Raw genomic sequence first — 19,575 nt, 5'->3', positions numbered from 1 at the left:
TCTCTCTTCCTCTTTCTCGCTCTTCATCCTACTATACCCCCCCCCCCCATCTCTCTCTCTATCTCTCACTCTGTTTCATCTTCTTCCTCTTCATCTTTTAGTACCATAATTTGTCTTAGTTCTAACGACTTTATATGCAAAGTTGGTGTATTTCTGCAATATTACTATCAATGAAAGCAAAAATTAAAGAAAAATTATCATACATATAGTACATTGCTGAGTAAAATTATCATACCAACATGATATCTGTGTTATAGAACACTACTGTATTAATGTCACATAAAACTTAGATCACACATTCTTTGAATTGATCTAAATGATCGAGTGATATTCCTTAGATTTTGTGGAAGTTTATTCCAAAGTTCCGGTGATATATCTTTTGAAAAGCCTTATATGCAATATGATTTGGTCATAAAAACACTGATATGAACACAACTTGAGAATAAAAAGCACAAAATCATGTTGTAATGTCTTTTATTGTACATGTAAATTGTATTCACATTAGTAGCAAAGTGATACAAAAATATCAGAAATACATGTATGTTACACATTCATAATGACATAAATCACAAAGATGGCAAAGCTTTTTACCCATAAATTAAACAAAACATGTCCATTTTGAATGGGTACACAGTTTTATGTACATAATTGTTCTAGAAACCTGCCACTGATGTGTATTAAAGAAAAAGAAATAGAAAAATGAAGAAAACTGTACAGCTTTATTCATGAGAAATGGGCTTGAACATTTGCTTCCTGGCACAATTTCAAAGTGTAACTTTAAACATTTTCCATTGGATGGAAATAACATGAAAGGACAAATAATGCATTCAGTGCATTTTATGCTTGTTTTTGGACAGCAATTGTTCTACCCCCTCCAGATAATTACAACAAATTTCAGCACGAAATATCAATCATAGTACAAACACACATTTAGTAGACCTTCTATCAATATCTGTGGCATGTCTTTATGTGGCTGATTAAAATGGAATACACCTTGCCAATAATCAACTATCTACTTAAACCAGAAACTCTCTGAATTGTTAAGGACAGCCACTTTTGTTGCAAGAAACTTACGTGAACTGCATTAAAGTGGTGTTATAATATACCATGATTCAATTATTTCACACAAATTGTTTTGCAAATCTGACAAGGCAAAAAGTTGCTTTGTATGAACCCAAATTCTCAGAGGGCTGGCTCTTGAAACTTTGATTTGCCCAGTGGCTACAGAAGAAAAAAGACAGTGCTGTGAAGTCTATAGCATTTTAACATACAGGTATTACATGTAACCTTGGCAGACTTCTTTTATTTTGAAATGCAGGGTATTCTACCGACACTACTCGAGATTTTAATATACTGCCATCTAATTCTAACAATCTCCCGATGTGTTGACAATCATTTCCCACAATGCATCACCAACTGCATGATGCATGTGTGATGATACTTGAATACAGGAACCAGAAATCACTCTCTGTGTACACAATCACGGTATGAATGTGCGACTGAATATACATTACAGCAGTGGTAGCAATGTTGGTAAAATGCCCTCCCTTTAATTCTTGTTCTTTGCTTTTATCTCCTTTTCACTCTGTTTGAACTGACAAAGGAACATCTTAACCTGACAGAAAAGATAAGATTTTGATACAATCAAACCTGCTATAGCAACCACCTGTCTATAAAGACCATATTTTTTTGTTTCCCTTGAAAATGGTTTCTCATTGAAACATGTACTTCATGAACCTGTACATGAGGACCACCTGTCTATAGACCAATTTTCTTGTCTCCCTTGGGGAGTCTTTCTAGACAGGTTTCACTGTATAACACACATCTTCCCTAGACTGCAGTCCAAGTTATTTCGGGCCTAACTATTCCATCTATAGGTCAAAGGTTGAGTTGGCAATGTCAGGATTGTAAGGGATCATCTAAGAAGCTCAATTGGCTGGCACCACAATGTAAGGCTGGTAAGGGACCATCTTGAGTTTCTCGTTGCAGGCATACAGCCACCGTGGTCTCACAAAGGTAATGGATGAGTTTTCAGACAAAGCCTGCCAAAGGACGGAAAGAAAGAAATAATAGACGATTATATGATGCATATAATAATATGATTGCAGGACCCCTGGGAGAACAGTATTAATATTGATGAGGCTACCCTGGGTAAACAAGACATATTATTATTATTATTATTATCTTTGAAATGTCATGAATTGTCACATATTACGATACAACAGCAAAGAAAGATTGATTTCAAAGAAACATTCTATTGTGAGGGCGAGAAACAAGTGGTTTAATGTTCTTAGTATGCTAATTTACCCCTAAAGATTAAACACCAGTACGTGTTTGAAGTCATAAAGACTAGAACCAAATGTACAAATCTACAGCTATTTCTACTTCTTACAAGTTCGAATAGAGTACTAAAAAGGTGTCCCAACATTGACAATTATCTGAAGTACACTTTGGTGCAAAGTTACAGAGTAAGAGAGAGAGTGTGTGAGAGAGAGAGAGAGAGAGAAGGAGAGGCACACCTATGGGGGAGAGACTATAGTAACAAATTCTATATGTACAGGCATGAAAAGCAAACTATATTTTACATTTCAACATTTTCACATAAAGACACTTAGTAGAGAGTAGAAAACTAAGAAGGTTAAGGACAATGGAAAAAAGTTATATTTCATTGAACAGACGACTTCCTGATCTTACCTCTTCAAAGTTGTTATCCCAGTTCGAGTTGGTGATGACGTAGTTGACGCTCTCATCCATGTAGTTCTCGATAAGGCTGAAAGAAAAAACATTAATCGGAATGTAAATGAGTCTACTTTTAACAATATGAATTCCATGATGAATGTGATCTTACCTATTGAATGCAATTAGAATGTATTCTTATCCGTTGAATGCAATGATGAATGTATTCTTACCTATTGAATGCAATGATAAATGTATTCTTATTCATTGAATGCAATGATGAATGTATTCTTATACAATGAATGCAATGATGAATGTATTCTTACCCCATTGAATACAATGGTGAATGTATTCTTACCCATCAAATGCAATTATGAATGAATTCTTACCCATTGAATGCAATGATGAACCTGTTGACCTGCCTTCTTTCCTCTTTATCAAACTTGCCAAAGAGGAAGAACCGTTTACTGCTGAAGAAATCTGGGAGATCAGGAATCTCTCCGGGACTTGAACTTTGACCTTTCTTGCATGGGCTTCCTCCCTTTGGTGATGTTTTGGTTTGAGCCTTTGGTTTTGCTTGAGCTCTACAATGATGAGAATATGATTTGATTTGATTTATTTACCTTCAGCAATACACTATATACATTGGTATTTACATATACATATACATATATACAAGAAGAGAAAATTGGTTGGTAAAAAGGGCCAGATAATAGCACATGTGCTAGTCGAGCCTAACCCCTTAGAGCTAAACAAAGTATTTTGGTACAAGTACAGTTCAGAAAACAAAAATAATGAATTTACTAATACAATCCAGATATGTATGCCATCTTCACACACTAACTGCATCATTGGCACATTGAGGGGGGGGGGGGGCACAAATGGCCTGGGTCTACCCTTTTGAACCAGTTTTTCCAAGTCAATGAGAAGCTCCACATTACACCTTCATCTTAAAAATGTAGGCCTATACTGGTAATCATCATGAGGGTTATTTACAGTTCTAATTGCCAATTCAACAACTGTTACAAAATTTAGAGGAAAAAAGACTCAAATTATCTTGTGAATGTACAGTTGCTGCAACATATGCTCAGGCAATAATTTCGCTGGGCTTTATTCATCATAAATACAGGGTTTGAGCTAGGGTTGCTATTGGGTTTTAGGTTCAAGATAAGGGAAAGGGGTTAAGTATACTGTCTGGTCCAGGGTTTAAATTGGGTATTCGGTTAATGCAGAATATTGAAAGCAGAGCAGTTGTAGCTGGAGTGTACAAATACAAATTTTCCATAAACCTAGTGGCACAGATGAAGTGATTATAAATAATAATAATAATATGCAATATTTATATAGCACACATATCCACCATGACTTGTATGGTGCTCAAGGCGCTCATACTATTACCCCGGCTCTGCTACGCAGCCAATTTCTGCGCTCACAGTATTCAAGGAATTCCTTCCTACCGGTACCCATTTAACACCTGGGTGGAGAGTGGCAAATGTAAATTAATATCTTGCCAAAAAACATTAGTGCCGTGGCGGGACTCGAACCGCAGACCTTGTGATCCAAAGTCCAACAACCTATCCACTAGACCACGACACCTCTATATATAGGCAGTGGCATATCTTTATTAATTGTTATATTAACATGGCAGAAGAATGACCTACTTTCTGATTTCATCCTCAGTATCATCACCAGACGATCCTCCTGACATGGGCTCGGTATCGTTCCCCTCCTCATCGGTAGATCCGCTGTATTCATCAACATCAGCAGGTTTCTATCAAAAGATAAGATAGATACAAACATGTCATTCAATGAGAGACAGAGAGATGGACAGAGAGAGAGACAGAGAGAGACAGAGAGAGACAGAGGGAAAGAGAGTGACAGAGAGAGACAGACGGAAAGAGAGAGTGACAGAGAGAGAGAGAGAGATGCAGAATGTGACAGATACAGACACAAAGAGCAAGAGAGAAATCTGGGCATGGAAACAGGGAAAAAAGAAAGTGAGAGAGAGAGAGAAGGACAACAAAAGGAGAGAGCTGGACAGGCAGAGAAACAGACAAAAAGGAGAAGGAAAGGTCAGAAAAAGAAAGACGGAGAGAGAACAGTTATAATCATGAAAATATTGAATATTTTCCATATGCATAACATCACAACTACTATATATCCCTGAGTGCTTAAGGGTAGATATAGAAAAAATAAGATATAGTATAAAAATCTAATACTATCAGAGAGGCACAAATGAAAGACCATGATACAAGAAATAGAAAACAATCCATTTTCAGAATGTAAACAGATTCACAGGTGTTGCACAATCCCCAATCATTAGAAGATTCAATCGAAAGGTGACAATGGAAAGTATAACTGAAATATGAAAAGTAATACATGAAATGCAATGATTGAAAGAAGGGAAGATAATGGATAGAGAACTGAAAGATGAAAGAAGAAATTTACCTTTGGAGTTGGTGTCTTTGGTTGAGGGCTCTTTGATGAAGAAGGTTTGACTGGAGTCACTACTTCTTCCTCCTCCATCTCCTCTTCCTCTTCAGATTCACTCTCATCACTAGAACTATCCCGTCCACTTGATAACTTGTATCTATGGCAACGGAAATGCGAAGAAACTTGTGAATATGATGTGAATGGGAAGGCCAAAGAAAAGGTGATAACTGAAAGAATGTTACACAGAACCTTTTGTCTGTTTGGAGCCATAATGGTGTAAACTCATATATTAAAGTACAGAGTTAAATATTTTATGACAGGATTTATTTTGGAGCTAAATTGACTTCATATTGCTCCTCAAATTGGCAACAGTGATATTTTCTTTTAGGACTACAATGATAGAAAATATGCAATGTCTCTAAGAACAATACACACAGGAATATTGTTGTAGAGTTGAACAAAAAATTGTATCCCTTCCCAACCCACCCCCTCTAACAGAAAAATTTAAAAAAACGATCGTTTACCAATATGCAGTACTACAATGCTTAGACCAGCATTTTTCGTCTCAAGCATTTGATGTTTTGTATGGAAATTCATATAAACAAACAAACTGGCATTTTTAAACGAGACTCCTTTTCCCTTTAAGTTATTCATGCTGTTGATATATCCAGAAATATTGAGCTTACCGTATCCATGGTAACAGTGTGCGTTTCCTGTAGCTGTCTAGAATCCATTCTTTCTTCACAATCTTTCCCTTGCCCTTCACCTGGTTGTACTTGGGTGTGTTCGCAAAAGCACAGCTACAAATTGAATTAAAGTTTTAAAAGTTTAAAGGCATGAAAATCTCTATCTACATGTTCAATGGTATAACTTGTGCATTCATAACAATGTGCAATAAATGTAACTCTAATAGTGCTGTTTAAATAGAAGATGATATAGATTATGGATCTAATCAAATAAAATCCAGGAATTTGTAGAGTGTCAATAATTAGTTGCTTTTCTTCTTTTCAGGCCTTGAATTTTGTCATTTTTGTACAAAAAAAAAGCCCAAAAGGCCTGAAATCCGGAAAAAGCCTGAAAACTGGCATCCTGGGACCCATTTCACAGAGCCTTTTTTCAATGACAAATGACAAAAATCAGTGACAAATCTGCTGGTAACCAATCAGAAGCAAGGATTTCACTAGCTTCTGTAGAGGTGTCATGTAGAGGTGTCATGGACGTGTGGATATGTCACCGGACTGTGGATCACAAGGTCCGCGGTTCAAGTCCCACCACGGCACTAATGTCCTTTGGCAAGACATAGATCTACATTTGTCACTCTCCACCCAGGTGTTAAATGGGTACCCGGTAGGATGCGAAAGCTAATGTGCTTAGATTAGCAAGTGTGTGCTTGTAAAAATGATGCATTGGCTTGAATGCTCCACAGGGAGTGGAGAATGTGCATACATTGTGTGCGGGTAAGCCTGAATCCGATGACCGGGTAATAATATGAGTAAAGGGCCCTCAGGGAGAACAGTATGAATACTGATGAGGCTACTCTGGGTAAACAAGACATATTATTATTATTATTATTATTGTAACAAAAACTGTGACTGTGTGGCCCTGTGATGTAATGGTGCAGGAAGGGTTCAACTTACATGAGATGTGTAGCACCAGGACCCCAGTCTGCCTGGTACTTGGCTCCCATCTCAGTGGCTTTCTTTCTCAGCTCACCCCTCAAAGGATGCTGGAAACCACTCATCACAAAGACCACCTTCTTCATCAGCTTCCCGAAGGCTTCTCCCGTAGCGGGCTGAGGTTTCGACTCTATAATCATTATGGATTCAATACATTACATTTGCTATTATCTTATTTCATCATAAACTTATATGTAGAGGTGTTGTGGTCTAGTGGATAATAATAATAATAATAATAATAATGAGATATTTTTATACCGCAAATTGCAAATTGCCTCTAAGCGGTTTAGAAGAAAATAGCTGATAAGTAAAGGAAACAGAAATGCATTACAAATTTTATCAATTCAATTAACATTAAAACTTTGCAAGTCTCTGGACTGTGAACTGCTGAAAACCACTCAGCACAAAGACCACCTTCTTCATCAGCTTCCCGAAGGCTTCTCCCGTAGCGGGCTGAGGCTGGGATTTTGACTCTATATTCATTATGGATTCAATACATTACATTTGCTATTGCAGTCAAACCTGTCTATAGCAACCGCTCAAGGGAAACACAAAAAGTGGTCTTTGTAGACAGGTGGTCTTTATATAAAGGTGCCTATAGTCCATGTTTCAATGAGAAATCATTTTTAGGGGAAACAAACAATGTGGTCTTTGTACACAGGTGGTCACTAAAGCAGGTTTGACTATATCATATTTCATCAAAAACTAATATGTAGAGGTGTTGTGGTCTAGTGGATAAGTCTTATCTCTTAGGTACATAGTTCCAATGGATATTAATCGCAAATAAGTCTCAATAAATCACAACTGTTTATAAACAAAATTGAAAATTTATATAAAATCACTGCATTTCTTCAGTGGCAAATGCAAAAGAGCCCTTTTGCAGAATAAAAATGTAGAATAAAGTTTGGAGCGAACATCGCTATCGAATAACTCTCTAGTCTACTCACCTTTTGATTTATTTGGGACGGATTCTTTCCTGCGTGGCTCTTCTCTCTTAGGTTCTACAGCTGGTCTCTTGTGACTGTTCTCTCCTTCTTTTTTATCAGCATCAGATAGACGTCTCTTGGTTGAAGACTGGGAAGGCTGGAGGAGGAAACATTTGAAAAATGATATATTAACTGAGTATACAACATGATTTTTTTAAATAAACAATTTTAAGAACAAAATTGGGTTTGTTTTCTGAAGTTTGAATATTGAGGAAAGAGTTCAATGATCTGTAAATGAAGTTGGGATCTTTCTATAAAAAAAAAAACTTTTCTTTAGAGTAGAAGGCATATGAGGTGACTTCCAAATGTTTGATTAATGGCATACCCAAGATATTATGATAAAGGAAAATAAATCAAAGCTCTTGAAACAACATTCATGTGCCTTTTGATCGTTCTAAAATATGCATGTGGCGGCGAAGCTTATTAATTTAGGAGTCAGTTTGTCCTGCTTGATGTGCGTGGATACAGCCTTACACCGTCATACATGCAGACAAGGGTCCAAAGTGATCAGATTAATATGATTTAAACCACCTAAAGTACCTTATTAGACTTTAAAGAGAAGGTTGAGTTCTGGGAAGAGGTGAAAAATTATTTGTGAGCGTCATGATTGTTATTCTACAAGGGTGGAAGAACATCAGATAAAACATGTTCCCTGAAAAGCATGGCTCTTCAAATGCCTTCATATTCTGAATATGGCATGTAACATCGTAAAAACCGGACAGATTTTTACACCACGTGTTCGTGTAGTCCCATATACATCCTTCTGTGTACAGTGCTTGTAACTTTACCAAGACTTGGCCAAATTTCTTATCATTTTGATGATTCAAGAACCTTGCAATACACACAAATACTTATGCTAGATGATAAACATTTTCTGATCGATTCCACACCGTTTCTTTCACAATGCAATCGCATGACCAGAACACAACTTTATCTTTAAGAGACTGCAACACTACAAAACTACTGCTGACGCACCTGTTTAGGTGAAGATGTAGAAGATGATGATGATGCTTGTTGAGATGGTGGTATGCTGGATGCTGCCCTCACTGCTGCTGCTCCTAAAAGACACATGTATCATTGACAGGATGAATTATGATACGAATTGAAATCGTTTACTTTGTTGTTGGGAATCAAGTTGATTCTTTTATTTTGTGTGGACCTGTTGTTTCATTCATTTTAGTAAAAATCACATAATAGAGAACTGCCTAAAAAGGGAGAAAAAGGAGTGCTTGCCGATGCAATATGTGCTACTACTCACAACCATATGAGAATTAAGACAAATTATTATTATTATAATTTCTTTATTGCAACCAAAACTTGAAGTTGGATCTCAAACACAAATACAAAAAAAATACATAACAATGGTAGAAATAATTTACACAAAGTCAAAGAAACTGTAGAGCTTCATAAATAAATATATGAATGACAATGTGGTTGAGCTACAATCAAGTTATAACACATCAAATAAATGAAAGCTCATGAGTAAAATATTGCATAATGATTGAGTTCAGGTCAGGTAGGTATGTCTTTAATTCGAGCAGTTTATAATGAAATTGATAATAATCATAATGGATAAAAAAAAAATTAAAAAAACACAAGACATTAGATTCAGATTCAAATTATCGTGGAAAATGGGTCTGGCCCTCCCAATCATCCCATGAGATGCGGTAAGGCCATATTTCATTAACTTTTTACCAAGGATTTAAGAGATCTATAGAGGGAAGCCAGGCTGGACAAAAATAAATTGTTGGAACCATTTCGCTGAAAATCTAACATTGATTTGAATGATTACCTACCTGTGAGAGGTTTCTGTGTAGATTCGGTGTCTCTGCCCTTGAAGAAACTTCCGACAGATAGAGATGACTTGCTCTCTTCTTTCAGTCGGAACTTACCCAGAGTTGGCTTGGGAAGAAATTACAATAAGAAAATTATGAACGTACATGGGGGGTGTTTTCACAAAGACTAAGATCGACTTTAAGTTGGACTTAACTATGGCAGGCCATTCATGCCACTGGTTGCTCTCACTATTATGATCTTTATGAATTATCGAAAAATGTAAATTCTGTAGATTTATGACTACGATTTGAACGTCCCCCCCCCCCCCCCCCCCCCTTGAGAGACCAATGCCAGTAAATGGTGAGAGGAAACAGTGGCAGTCTTTGTGAAACAATCCCATAGAGATTTTGGCACAATGACACTTGTCTTGATTTCTGGTACAACACTTTTATTTCTAGATGCCCTGGCTAAAATCAAATCAAATCAATTTCCCCTGCAAATAAAAACATATCAATGTGATTCTACTTCTATTAAATTTAAAGAAATATGCCATGATTATTACTTGTCTCGTGGAAGGTTATTTACAACATATTGTTTGTACAGTGCAAGAAGGGCATTGACTCATATACTGTACTTTAACAGAGTTAACACCCCTCTGGCTCTGAAATAACATTTTGGTAAACATGGTAGCACCATATGGCCCCGTTTGCATATGACGTGGCAAAACCGCATCATATTCAAACTTTTATTAATTACATTTAAAGCATAACACAGTTCTTCTCCTTCATACATGACTGATTTGCTTAAACAATACCACCCACCCCGAACCCTCCATTCAAGCAATCAAGCATTACTTTGTGGACCAAAAACCAATACTCTATGGGGGCAGATCTTTTGCAGTTGCTGGACCAAACCTTTGGAACAATCTTCCCAATTTCATACGACAGGCACCCACTTCTGCAACATTCAAATCTTTACTAAAAACGCACCTCTTTGGCCTTATTTAATTAGCTTAAACTATCCTTACTTACGTTCTTTGTTTTGACCATGTTAGCTATCTCTTTATTATGTTATTTACTATGTTAATTTAGTCATTTTAGTAGTTATAAGATTTGTATATTTCTCTGTGTTATTATTATTGTTTATTTTCATTTTAAAGTGTCATATATGCATCACATTTCTGTATCTTATAACACATACATGTACATGTAGCTCTGAATACGCATAGGACCTTTGTTGCGCGCAGTTGCCATTGATTAACACATGAAAATAATGCGGCGGTCTACCGCAACATATCTGAACGAGTCTTGAGGGTTAAAATGATTATTAAAATGAAGTGAATGGTGGTGAAAGTGAATTATAGGTCAGTTTTCTAGGTTACATCATGTATTCCTTTCAAAGAAAATAAGAGCCCTGAAAATGGGTGGTGACCTCCGCTACCAGGGACCCGTTTCACAAAGCCTTTTTTCAATGACAAATGACAAAAATCAGTGACAAATCTGTTGGTAACCAATCAGAAGCAAGGATTTTAGTAGCTTATAACGAAAAGTGTCATTTGTCAGTGATGACCAGTTTGTGAAATGGGGCCCAGCTCTTTGGTTCTTGATGTTTTGATCGTTATGTTGTGGTCATCTTCAGGAGAATGACTACGATACTGAAGACAATCAGAGAACACTGATCACGATCTTAAAAAACTGAAGAGCTCTTAGTCTAAACGGAGGCCATCAGCCCTTCTAAGGGCTATAATAGCGCGATTTCACAAACATGACGGAAGGCAAAGACGACGGTAATGCGAGTGAAAAAAACAATCAGCGCATGCGCGAAACAGAATTTTCTCTGTCCTGTTGATTTTCACAACCGTACGCATCCATTATAGCATTCGTTCCCTAAACACGACGGAAGAGCTGTATCCCCGTAATTTTCCTGTCGTCTTTGCTTCTGTAGTCTTTGCGAAAGGGCTCTAATGCCTTTGGAAGAGACATTGACTAACCTGTCCAGAAGTGCCTTCTTGTTGATCACCCGCTCCTGGTGGACCATGTAGCTTGATGAAAGACAGTCCATACTTACAGCGCTGTCACAAATAAAAAAAGGACCGGTATTAATCTTTATTTGGATATATCGAGAGATCAGTGACACAAAGACGTAACTCTGTAGTTTGCCAAAATGAGTATTTGATATCAAAATGCTCAGAAAAATGTGGGCTTTCCAGGAAACACAAAGGCATCACTCCACCCAACACCCCATTGAAGTCAATGGCTAGTGAAATATAGACTTAACCCCGTAAGGCCCAAGTGTTGAGTGACACACAAACCACTTTTTCTAAAAATGGCCAAAATGGAGTAAGTCTTAATGTCACTGACACCTCGATATGTACATGAATACAATCCTGTGACAGACATAAGCCAGGCTACAATACGCACCAAACTCGACAAAGAATTAATATTCAGTATATTTTCTTTCACTAAGTAATTGTTGTAGATAGTTATTTTTGCAGAGAATCTTCCGCTAATGTAACAAATTCAGGGTTATGTTCAAACTGTTCTTGATTTGCAGTCCAATGCCTACAAATTTCAAGTGGCTGTTATAAAAATATAGAATGGTGTTCCTCATTGTATCCGTACCGCTCCTCTTAAAAAATTGAAAAACGGTGCTCAAGACACATCTTTTCCTTCTTTTTTTTAATTCATTTATTTAAAACGGTTTACTGATAAGAAATCCTTTGTGGCCACATAGCTGAATTGCAGATTCTTTTACAATCAGAATAGATCAAATGGATAGATAAATTAATACTAATAATACATTTATATCAGTAAATATCTGTAATTATTAGGATCTCTGTCCAGTAGTGCTGTGTTTGTGCCATCGAACTGGATCGACCAAATCAATTGATTCATAATATATGTATATGCAATATTTTTTCCCGTAACATGAGAGTAATTTTAATAGTTTCATACTATTAATTAAATGTATTGTTAACTGTAACTGTCCAATTGTTTTAAATGGGGGCACGCTACAAAAGTCCTATCTCGCACCCCGGGGCAACGTGTCTGACACGGCCGGTTGTAGCAACTACTCCGAAGATCAAGATTACCGTAATCTTGATCTAAGGAGACACGAACGAACGAACGAAGTAAATATCCAACATTTTGTACAAATGACATAATCTAGGGCATCAATAAAGGTTTATCGTAATCTAAGATGACTATTGATTGAACAACGCAAAGGAATTTTTCTGGATGAAGTATCTGATATTGTTTTAAAGCCCCACTACTACTCCTACTACTACTACTACTACTACTACTAATATAGCTACTTGCACCCTCTATATAGCAATCAATGACCATTGATCCCCCAAGAATGATCCCCTTCCTCTAATGTTAATCGAGAGCTGATTTGATGAGATAACCACCTGTCAGTGACCATGCAGGGATGTCTAATCCCTCCTGGCCAAACTAGTGCAGTTGGGCTTTAAGTTTAACTAGCAATACAATGAGCAAGGGACTATATGAATGAACGAACCCCCTTGGCATATACCTTATTGAAAGGCTGTGTACAAACGATCTTGATGCGATCAAACTTCTTGTCTGCGACGGCTTTCGAGAGGCTTTCTGGTCCAAACATCCGTACACGGTTCATATTTGTGTTGTTCCTACTCTCCACTGGCGACATAAATGAAGATGTTACCAAGATGACCTGTCAATGTAATAAATACAAATAACGAAGACAGATTATTAGCAGATCACACATATAGCTGATACAGTCAAACCTGTCTATAGCGACCGCCCAAGGGAAACACAAAAAGTGGTCTTTGTAGATAGTTTCCTTTTAATAGTACATGTTTCAATATAAAACCGTTTTCCAAGGAAACAAAACAATGGGTTGTTGTAGACAGGTGGTCTTTGTAGACAGGTGGTCACTAAAGCAGGTTTGACTGTATCTGGCATTCCTTTCAGATAATTACACTTTAATCCATCGCAAATCATGGTTGAACATAAAAATATCTGACATATCTTTAGCTAGCTTAGATACATGAAGACAGTATTGAACTACATGTATAATCTCTTGCTTGCTAAATAACTTGTCTATTCCAGACATTGGCAATCAAGGCTTTCTATCTACTTCTATCTCCGGTTCTTCATATGTTTAATTATCATTTTCGATTTAATGGAATAATACAGGATTTTTGGAAGGCCTGTATATTCATAGTGTAGCAAGCCAGTCATGTGAGCCCAGCACTGCGCACCAGCCTCATGTAATGAAGATCAGGGGACCGTTTCTCAAAACCATTATAAGTCTAACTTCTTAGACATCCTATTGAAACGTGTGTTATAGAATTAACACACGCTTCTTAGGGATGTCCACGAACTTAGACTCATGACGGTTTTGAGAAACTGGCCCGAGACGAACAATAAGTTGATTCAATCCAGGTGAATATTTCAAATAAGTTTTTAACAAACTATTTTCAGCGATTCTTCACATATCTTTAAAATCTATGTTTAATGTATGTCCAAGTTATTATTTTTCAAGATCCACCCTTGCTTGATATTTCACTTTCTCTGAAATGAATACAAAAGAGGAAACAAGAATGAGAATCTAGTTAAAGGGGTAACTTGTAGTATGGCAAATAATGGTTAACGCCATCTTCAACTTCTTTTTGACAACTGCACGTAAACAAATGGACTTGTTTAACGGTCAGTGCGCTAGCGTTCGCAAAACAGACCAAAGTTCGGTTTTGCGTATGCTGCATGCATATGATCACTACGGTCACGTCATCCGTGGTTGTATTATACCCGATTGGCCCAGAGTCAGGCCACGGGTAAAACACATAGTCTCGTCATGCTACACCTCCTTTAAGTATATTTTGAGGGGTCTGCGTACCTGATATAAATCATCTGAGTCTGAGCTGGAATGACCACCAAGGATCTCCACGAACGCAGACGACTCGTTGCCAACGTCGATGGAGTGAATGTTGGAAGCTTTATCGAGCTGCAGAATGACAGAGACCTGCTTCTCACCTTCGGACCCTCCTGTCCATTTCTTGTAGGAGTCTCCCTTCAGGAGATTATCTGCCTTGTGCAACTGACATAAAATAAAGACAATTCATAAAGATTAGAAAGAAGGTGGTTAGGAGAGAATGAATGCCCGGCTGTGACAGCAAACCCAGAAATACAGAATAGAATCTTGCAGAATAAAAATCAGGTTCATTTACCTGTTTACTTTAGTCTAACTTAGTTTTATTTCTTTTAATTACCGGTAAGATTAAGAGATTATTAAGATTATTTCTTGTATTAAGAGTCTCCCTTCAAGAGATTGTCTGCCTTGTGCAACTGCGATAAAACAAAGAGTAGATCTAGATCTAGGCCTAGACAATTCATAGTCTCCTGGTCTACTGTAACTTAAAGAAACTCATTCAAATCCAACCTGGAAAAAGCATGGAGAGCTCAATATACGGTTAACATGGTTAAAGGAAAAACAAAGAATTAGATGTGAGAAAGATTGATGTAAATGCCTCTATTAGAATGAACTAAGTAAGATATTTACAGTGGGAGTTCGAGTTTTAACTCGAGCTCGAGCTAGCGCGCGCTCGCGCTCGAGACTTTACTCCTGGGCAATTCCACGGTAACGGAAGGACACTCAGACAAGATTTTTGAACTTCAGGTTCATACTAAAAGAAATGTTTTATTAGTATGTATTAAACTATGGGGAACAAAATGTGTTTCAGTCAAGTGGAAAGCTTCATCAACTTCACAAAGTTTGGATAAACACTAATTAACTGGAAAAACCATGTCCATTTGTATGTCCTTCCGTTACCATGGTTACCGAGATAATTAATATGCACATTCTTAAACTACTTAGACTAACTATAATGACAATTTTTTGGGGGAGAATTAAAGGCACTTATATAGGTATTATATCTGTACTGTTTCACATCTTATACTAATAAAACAGTTCTTTTAGTATGAACCTGAAGTTCAAAAATCTTGTCTGAGTGTCCTTTCGTTACCGTGGAATTGCCCTCCTGATCAGGCCGGGTACACTCGGATTACCAAGCCCACAGCCCTGGCAGAAAACCGATACAAGTTTCGATGGAACTTACCGTGTCCTCGCTGGTGCAAGATACAACATGCTTCACTTGAACAATCGTCATTTTCACTCTTTATCTAGCTGAAAGATTTCTCTTTAAAGTAATGGAGAAGGTTACATTGCCAATTTGGAACAGGAATTGAAATAATCTAGACCTTATTGGTAATTCACTTCGAAAAATGATAGTCTACAGCCTTTGTTTTTCCCGCAACATGCACCGACCTGAAAGGTGACGTCATTGCATTAGAATATCGGGCCGGATCGGATAGTCGGCTCGGTTCTTTCTTCTTCTTTCTTCGGTTCTTTTCATTTCTTCTTCTTTCTTCTTCTTCTTCTTCTTCTTCTTCTTCTTCTTTATGTCCAATTCCAGTTCAGTGGATATAAAATGGTTTGTATTTTTTTAACCAAAAATAAAATATAAAAAAATAAAATCTGAATTGAATCACATAAAAATTATATTTCATTCAAAGAAAAGGAAAGTAAATAGGAATTAGAAATCCTAAACATTCCGAATGCCCCTATAGAAAGGAAAATAATTTTAAGTAAAATTGAAAAATTTAAAGCACTTTTTAAACCTGGCAAAAAGGGACACTTGAATTTAATTTTAAAATATATTTATCATTGGAGGATTGAATTGCGGAGAAGCGGTGTAAAAAAAAAAAAAAACTATCTAAGGGCCTTGGGAGTAGTCATTGGCTTTTGGTGAAATTAAAGACAAATTTGCTAAGCGGACACTTTTTTTTTTTTTTTTTTGGAGGCCAAAAAAATCGCAACGACTCAGCCGGCAGAAAAGTTGCTCAGTGGGGGGGGGGGGGGGGGGGGGGGGGGGGGGGGGGGGGGGGGGGGGGGGGGGGGGGGGGGGGGGGGGGGGGGGGGGGGGGGGGGGGGGGGGGGTAAGCGGACACTTTTTTTTTTTTTTTGGTCTCAAAATTTCAAAAATTTGACATTTTTTTACGTATGGGGGGGGTAAGGTCACCTTATTTAGGTTAGCCGTGGGTATAATTTTTTTTTTTTTTTTTTTTTTTTTTTTTTTTTTAATAAAAATAAAAAACAAACAAAACCAAAGGGGGGGGGGTTTTAGGTTTTTTTAGGGGGGTTTACATACATTAAAATACCAAAGGGGGGGGGGGTTGAACCCCCAAACACCCCCCCCCCCCCCCTTGACTCCGATGCCTCCGCCACTGGGTAAGGCATTTAATAACGGTCGGATGAGCATATTTTGATAACTTATTTGTGACACTGGCATGCAGGTCACTAATTGGAGTGGGGTAAAGGGGACATAGCCCAAGAATTTTGGGCATTACATTACGATCAAATGAGCATCCAGAGGGGTGCCTTAGGGCCCTTGGTACTGTAGGTCCAGTGGGTACATCCTCCGGAAGCTCAGGGAAAACCATGCCATTTCAGCAACATTTGTAAACCACTGGTATCGAATTTGATTAGGGGGAAACTGCCCCAAGCCCCCCCCCCCCCCCCCCCATCATTACGCCAGTGCGAGGAAGCGTATAGTGAATGAGAGGGTGAAGGTGACGGAAGTGACTACCCCCTCACAGGTTTTTTGAAGTTTTGTTGTATAAAAATTGCTTTCCTTAGTAAAACTATTATATTAACACGAGCATTATACTTTTTTCACACTTCAATTTTCTACAATTATCTAGTTGAACACATTGAAAGATATTATGCGATGGAGCACTATAGCTACCGAGTGACAAGATTTTTGCACTTGTATTTGTCTAAACGCTGCCCTTCAGAGCCTAAAAGTTTGTTACAGTCTTTAGTCAGTATTTGCTATACATTTGTTTTGGGCACTTTTTCAAATTTTCCGGGGGAACGACGATAAGTATCAATATGACTAAATAAATGGAGATATAGCAGTGTGACCCATTATTCTAGTGGATAGGCAATCGCCTCATATCTGGAAGGTATAGAATTAGTAAGCGTATAAACTGAATTGAATAGACCCGTGTTCTATTCATTATTGCTATGTCAGGGCAGTGGCCTAATGTCATATCACTTTAAGTTAAAGTCAGTAGTTTTCAAAATAAATGAAAATAACATAAAACCTCACTATTATATTTGTAATATCAGAAACTGAAAGAAAAAATTACAAGCGATCTTGACAACATCGGACTACAAAAATAATAATAATTATGCATTTTAAGGGAACAACCCCCCCCCCCACACACACACACACACAAACACACGCACACACACACACACCACATACACACACAAACACATACACAAACACCTCCTAAACAAAGGAGTAAATAACATGTACATGTAATACTCTTTTTTTTTAAACAAGCGACTCTCTGAATTAGTTAGAATACGTCGTTTGCTACATCTACAACAAGATGTATGAATATAAACAAAATACTTAGAGATTAGCAGTGTGACACATTAGTCTAGTAGTGGATAGGCAATTGCCTGGTAACTGGAGGGTATCGGGTTCGACACCCAGTTCGTGTTTTTTTTTTGTTATCTTTGAAAAAGAAAAACTGACGTTAAACCGCTTTTTACCGCACTCAAAGTCCATATTTATTGTTATATACCTCACTTAAGAAATCCAGCCATCTGATTGGTCGAATTGCATTCATAAACTTCAACTGTTCCTGTAAAATTCCCGGTAACCATGCTTAAAACATTTCAATATTTTTTAATAACCATGGTTATTAAAAAAATAGGTCAGTCTCCATGGTTACCCCATAGGTTTACATGTTAAAAAATGGTTTGAGCGATGGAGGATACCATACGTGTGCGAAAAATTGGTCGGCAATATTTCAATACAATTGAATCTCGATCGATCTTACCGACAATTTTATCTTGCATTCAGGGGCGTCGCCAATGGGGGGGTGTGGGGGGTGCGACACCCCCCCCCCCCACCTGTCAGGATATTGTCGGTAAAATTGCGCTGCCGTCGGGAAAAAAGAGAAAAGGGGAAGGAAAAAAAGAGAGGGAAAGGGAAAGAAAAGAAAAAGAAAAGGAAAAGAAAAGAAAGAAAGGAAAAGAAAGGAAAGAAAGGAAAAGAAAGGAAAGAAAAGAGAAGAAGAAAGAGAAAAAAGAAAAAGAGGGAGGAGAGGAAAGAAAGGAAAAGAAAGAAAAGGGAGAAAAAGAAGAAAGAAAATAGTAAAAGGGAAACAAAAGAAACGGGGGTGAAAGAGAGGAGAGGTAAGAGCCTGAGAGAGGAGGAGTAGGAGTAGAAGAGAGAAGGGGGTTGTTGGGTGGAGTCGTCTCGTCGAGGGAGCAAGAAAGACACGGGTAAATATGTTGCTATGTCGGGTCAGCTGTGTCGGTATTCTTGCTCGATCCTCGTGTACTATATCAATGCAGAAGTTTGAAGTCGGTGAGATGTATATTGTCGGTCGGCCGACAAGTTTTTTTCCCTACGAACTGTGACTTTTTATCCGCTGTGACGACTTCGAGAGTGACTACAACTACAATACTTGTAATTTCTCGAAGTTTAATTTTCCTATAATATCAGCTAAAGAAATCAGAGGTTTAAAATTTTCGGGGAAACTAAATTCAAACAAGGTTTAAGAGTCAACAACGGTACGACGAATCGTCTTCCTTTCTCTATATTGTGATGAAACGCCCAAAAAACTTCATTTAAACGAGTCGAGAACGGTACAACGAATCGTATTCTTTCTTTAATATTTTAAGGAAACGTCAAAGCTTTCGCGCTCCGCGCTAAAGGGGGAAACTGAATTCAGACAATTAGGGCTTACTAAGAGTAAGAGTCGAGCACGGTTCAACGAATCGTCTACTTTCTCTAATAATTTAATGAAACGCCAAAACCTCCGCGCTTTGCGCGGAAGGGGGACAACTGAATTCAGATAAGGATTAAGAGACGAAACAGTACACCAAATAGGGCTTATTAAGAGTCGAAACGGTACAAACGAATCGTCTTCTTTCTCTAATAATTTAATGAAACGTCAAAACTT

General features: G+C 37.7%; 1 protein-coding gene across 2 annotated transcripts; it reads right to left on the bottom strand.

Annotated features, from left to right (window-relative positions):
* Positions 1-453: 453 nt before the first annotated feature.
* On the bottom strand, positions 454-15,851 carry LOC580530 (DNA repair protein XRCC1). Of its 2 annotated transcripts, XM_030978260.1 has the most exons (14): positions 15,645-15,849; positions 14,426-14,626; positions 13,082-13,240; positions 11,538-11,618; positions 9,568-9,673; positions 8,747-8,829; positions 7,733-7,868; positions 6,747-6,915; positions 5,796-5,909; positions 5,125-5,266; positions 4,338-4,447; positions 3,066-3,260; positions 2,695-2,770; positions 454-2,042 (listed from the first exon to the last, which is right to left on the bottom strand). In XM_030978260.1, exons 1-14 carry the CDS (start codon positions 15,693-15,695, stop codon positions 1,929-1,931), a joined length of 1,737 nt encoding a protein of 578 aa, XP_030834120.1. In that variant the 5' UTR covers positions 15,696-15,849; the 3' UTR covers positions 454-1,928. The 2 variants fall into 2 exon arrangements, with proteins under 2 accessions (XP_030834120.1, XP_030834121.1); XM_030978261.1 differs by lacking the exon at positions 3,066-3,260 and having other exon boundaries at positions 15,645-15,851.
* Positions 15,852-19,575: the final 3,724 nt, after the last annotated feature.

This window comes from Strongylocentrotus purpuratus, unplaced genomic scaffold (genome assembly GCF_000002235.5).
Source record: "Strongylocentrotus purpuratus isolate Spur 01 unplaced genomic scaffold, Spur_5.0 spur5_scaffold_1, whole genome shotgun sequence".
In the NCBI taxonomy this organism is placed as follows: Eukaryota; Metazoa; Echinodermata; class Echinoidea; order Camarodonta; family Strongylocentrotidae; genus Strongylocentrotus; species Strongylocentrotus purpuratus.
The sequence above is the reverse complement of the archived record's forward strand: the minus strand, read 5'-3'. Positions and strand labels throughout refer to the sequence as shown.

What these genes read in the sequence shown, in the direction of transcription:
- LOC580530 (XM_030978260.1), bottom strand. Translation starts at nt 15,695, where the DNA reads ATGACGATTGTTCAAGTGAAGCATGTTGTATCTTGCACCAGCGAGGAC. An exon ending in GTACACAGCCTTTCAATAAG is followed by an intron (nt 11,619 to 13,081) that starts GTATATGCCAAG and finishes TATTTGTGACAG; the next exon opens with CGCTGTAAGTATGGACTGTC. An exon ending in CCTGGTGCTACACATCTCAT is followed by an intron (nt 5,910 to 6,746) that starts GTAAGTTGAACC and finishes TTCAATTTGTAG; the next exon opens with CTGTGCTTTTGCGAACACAC.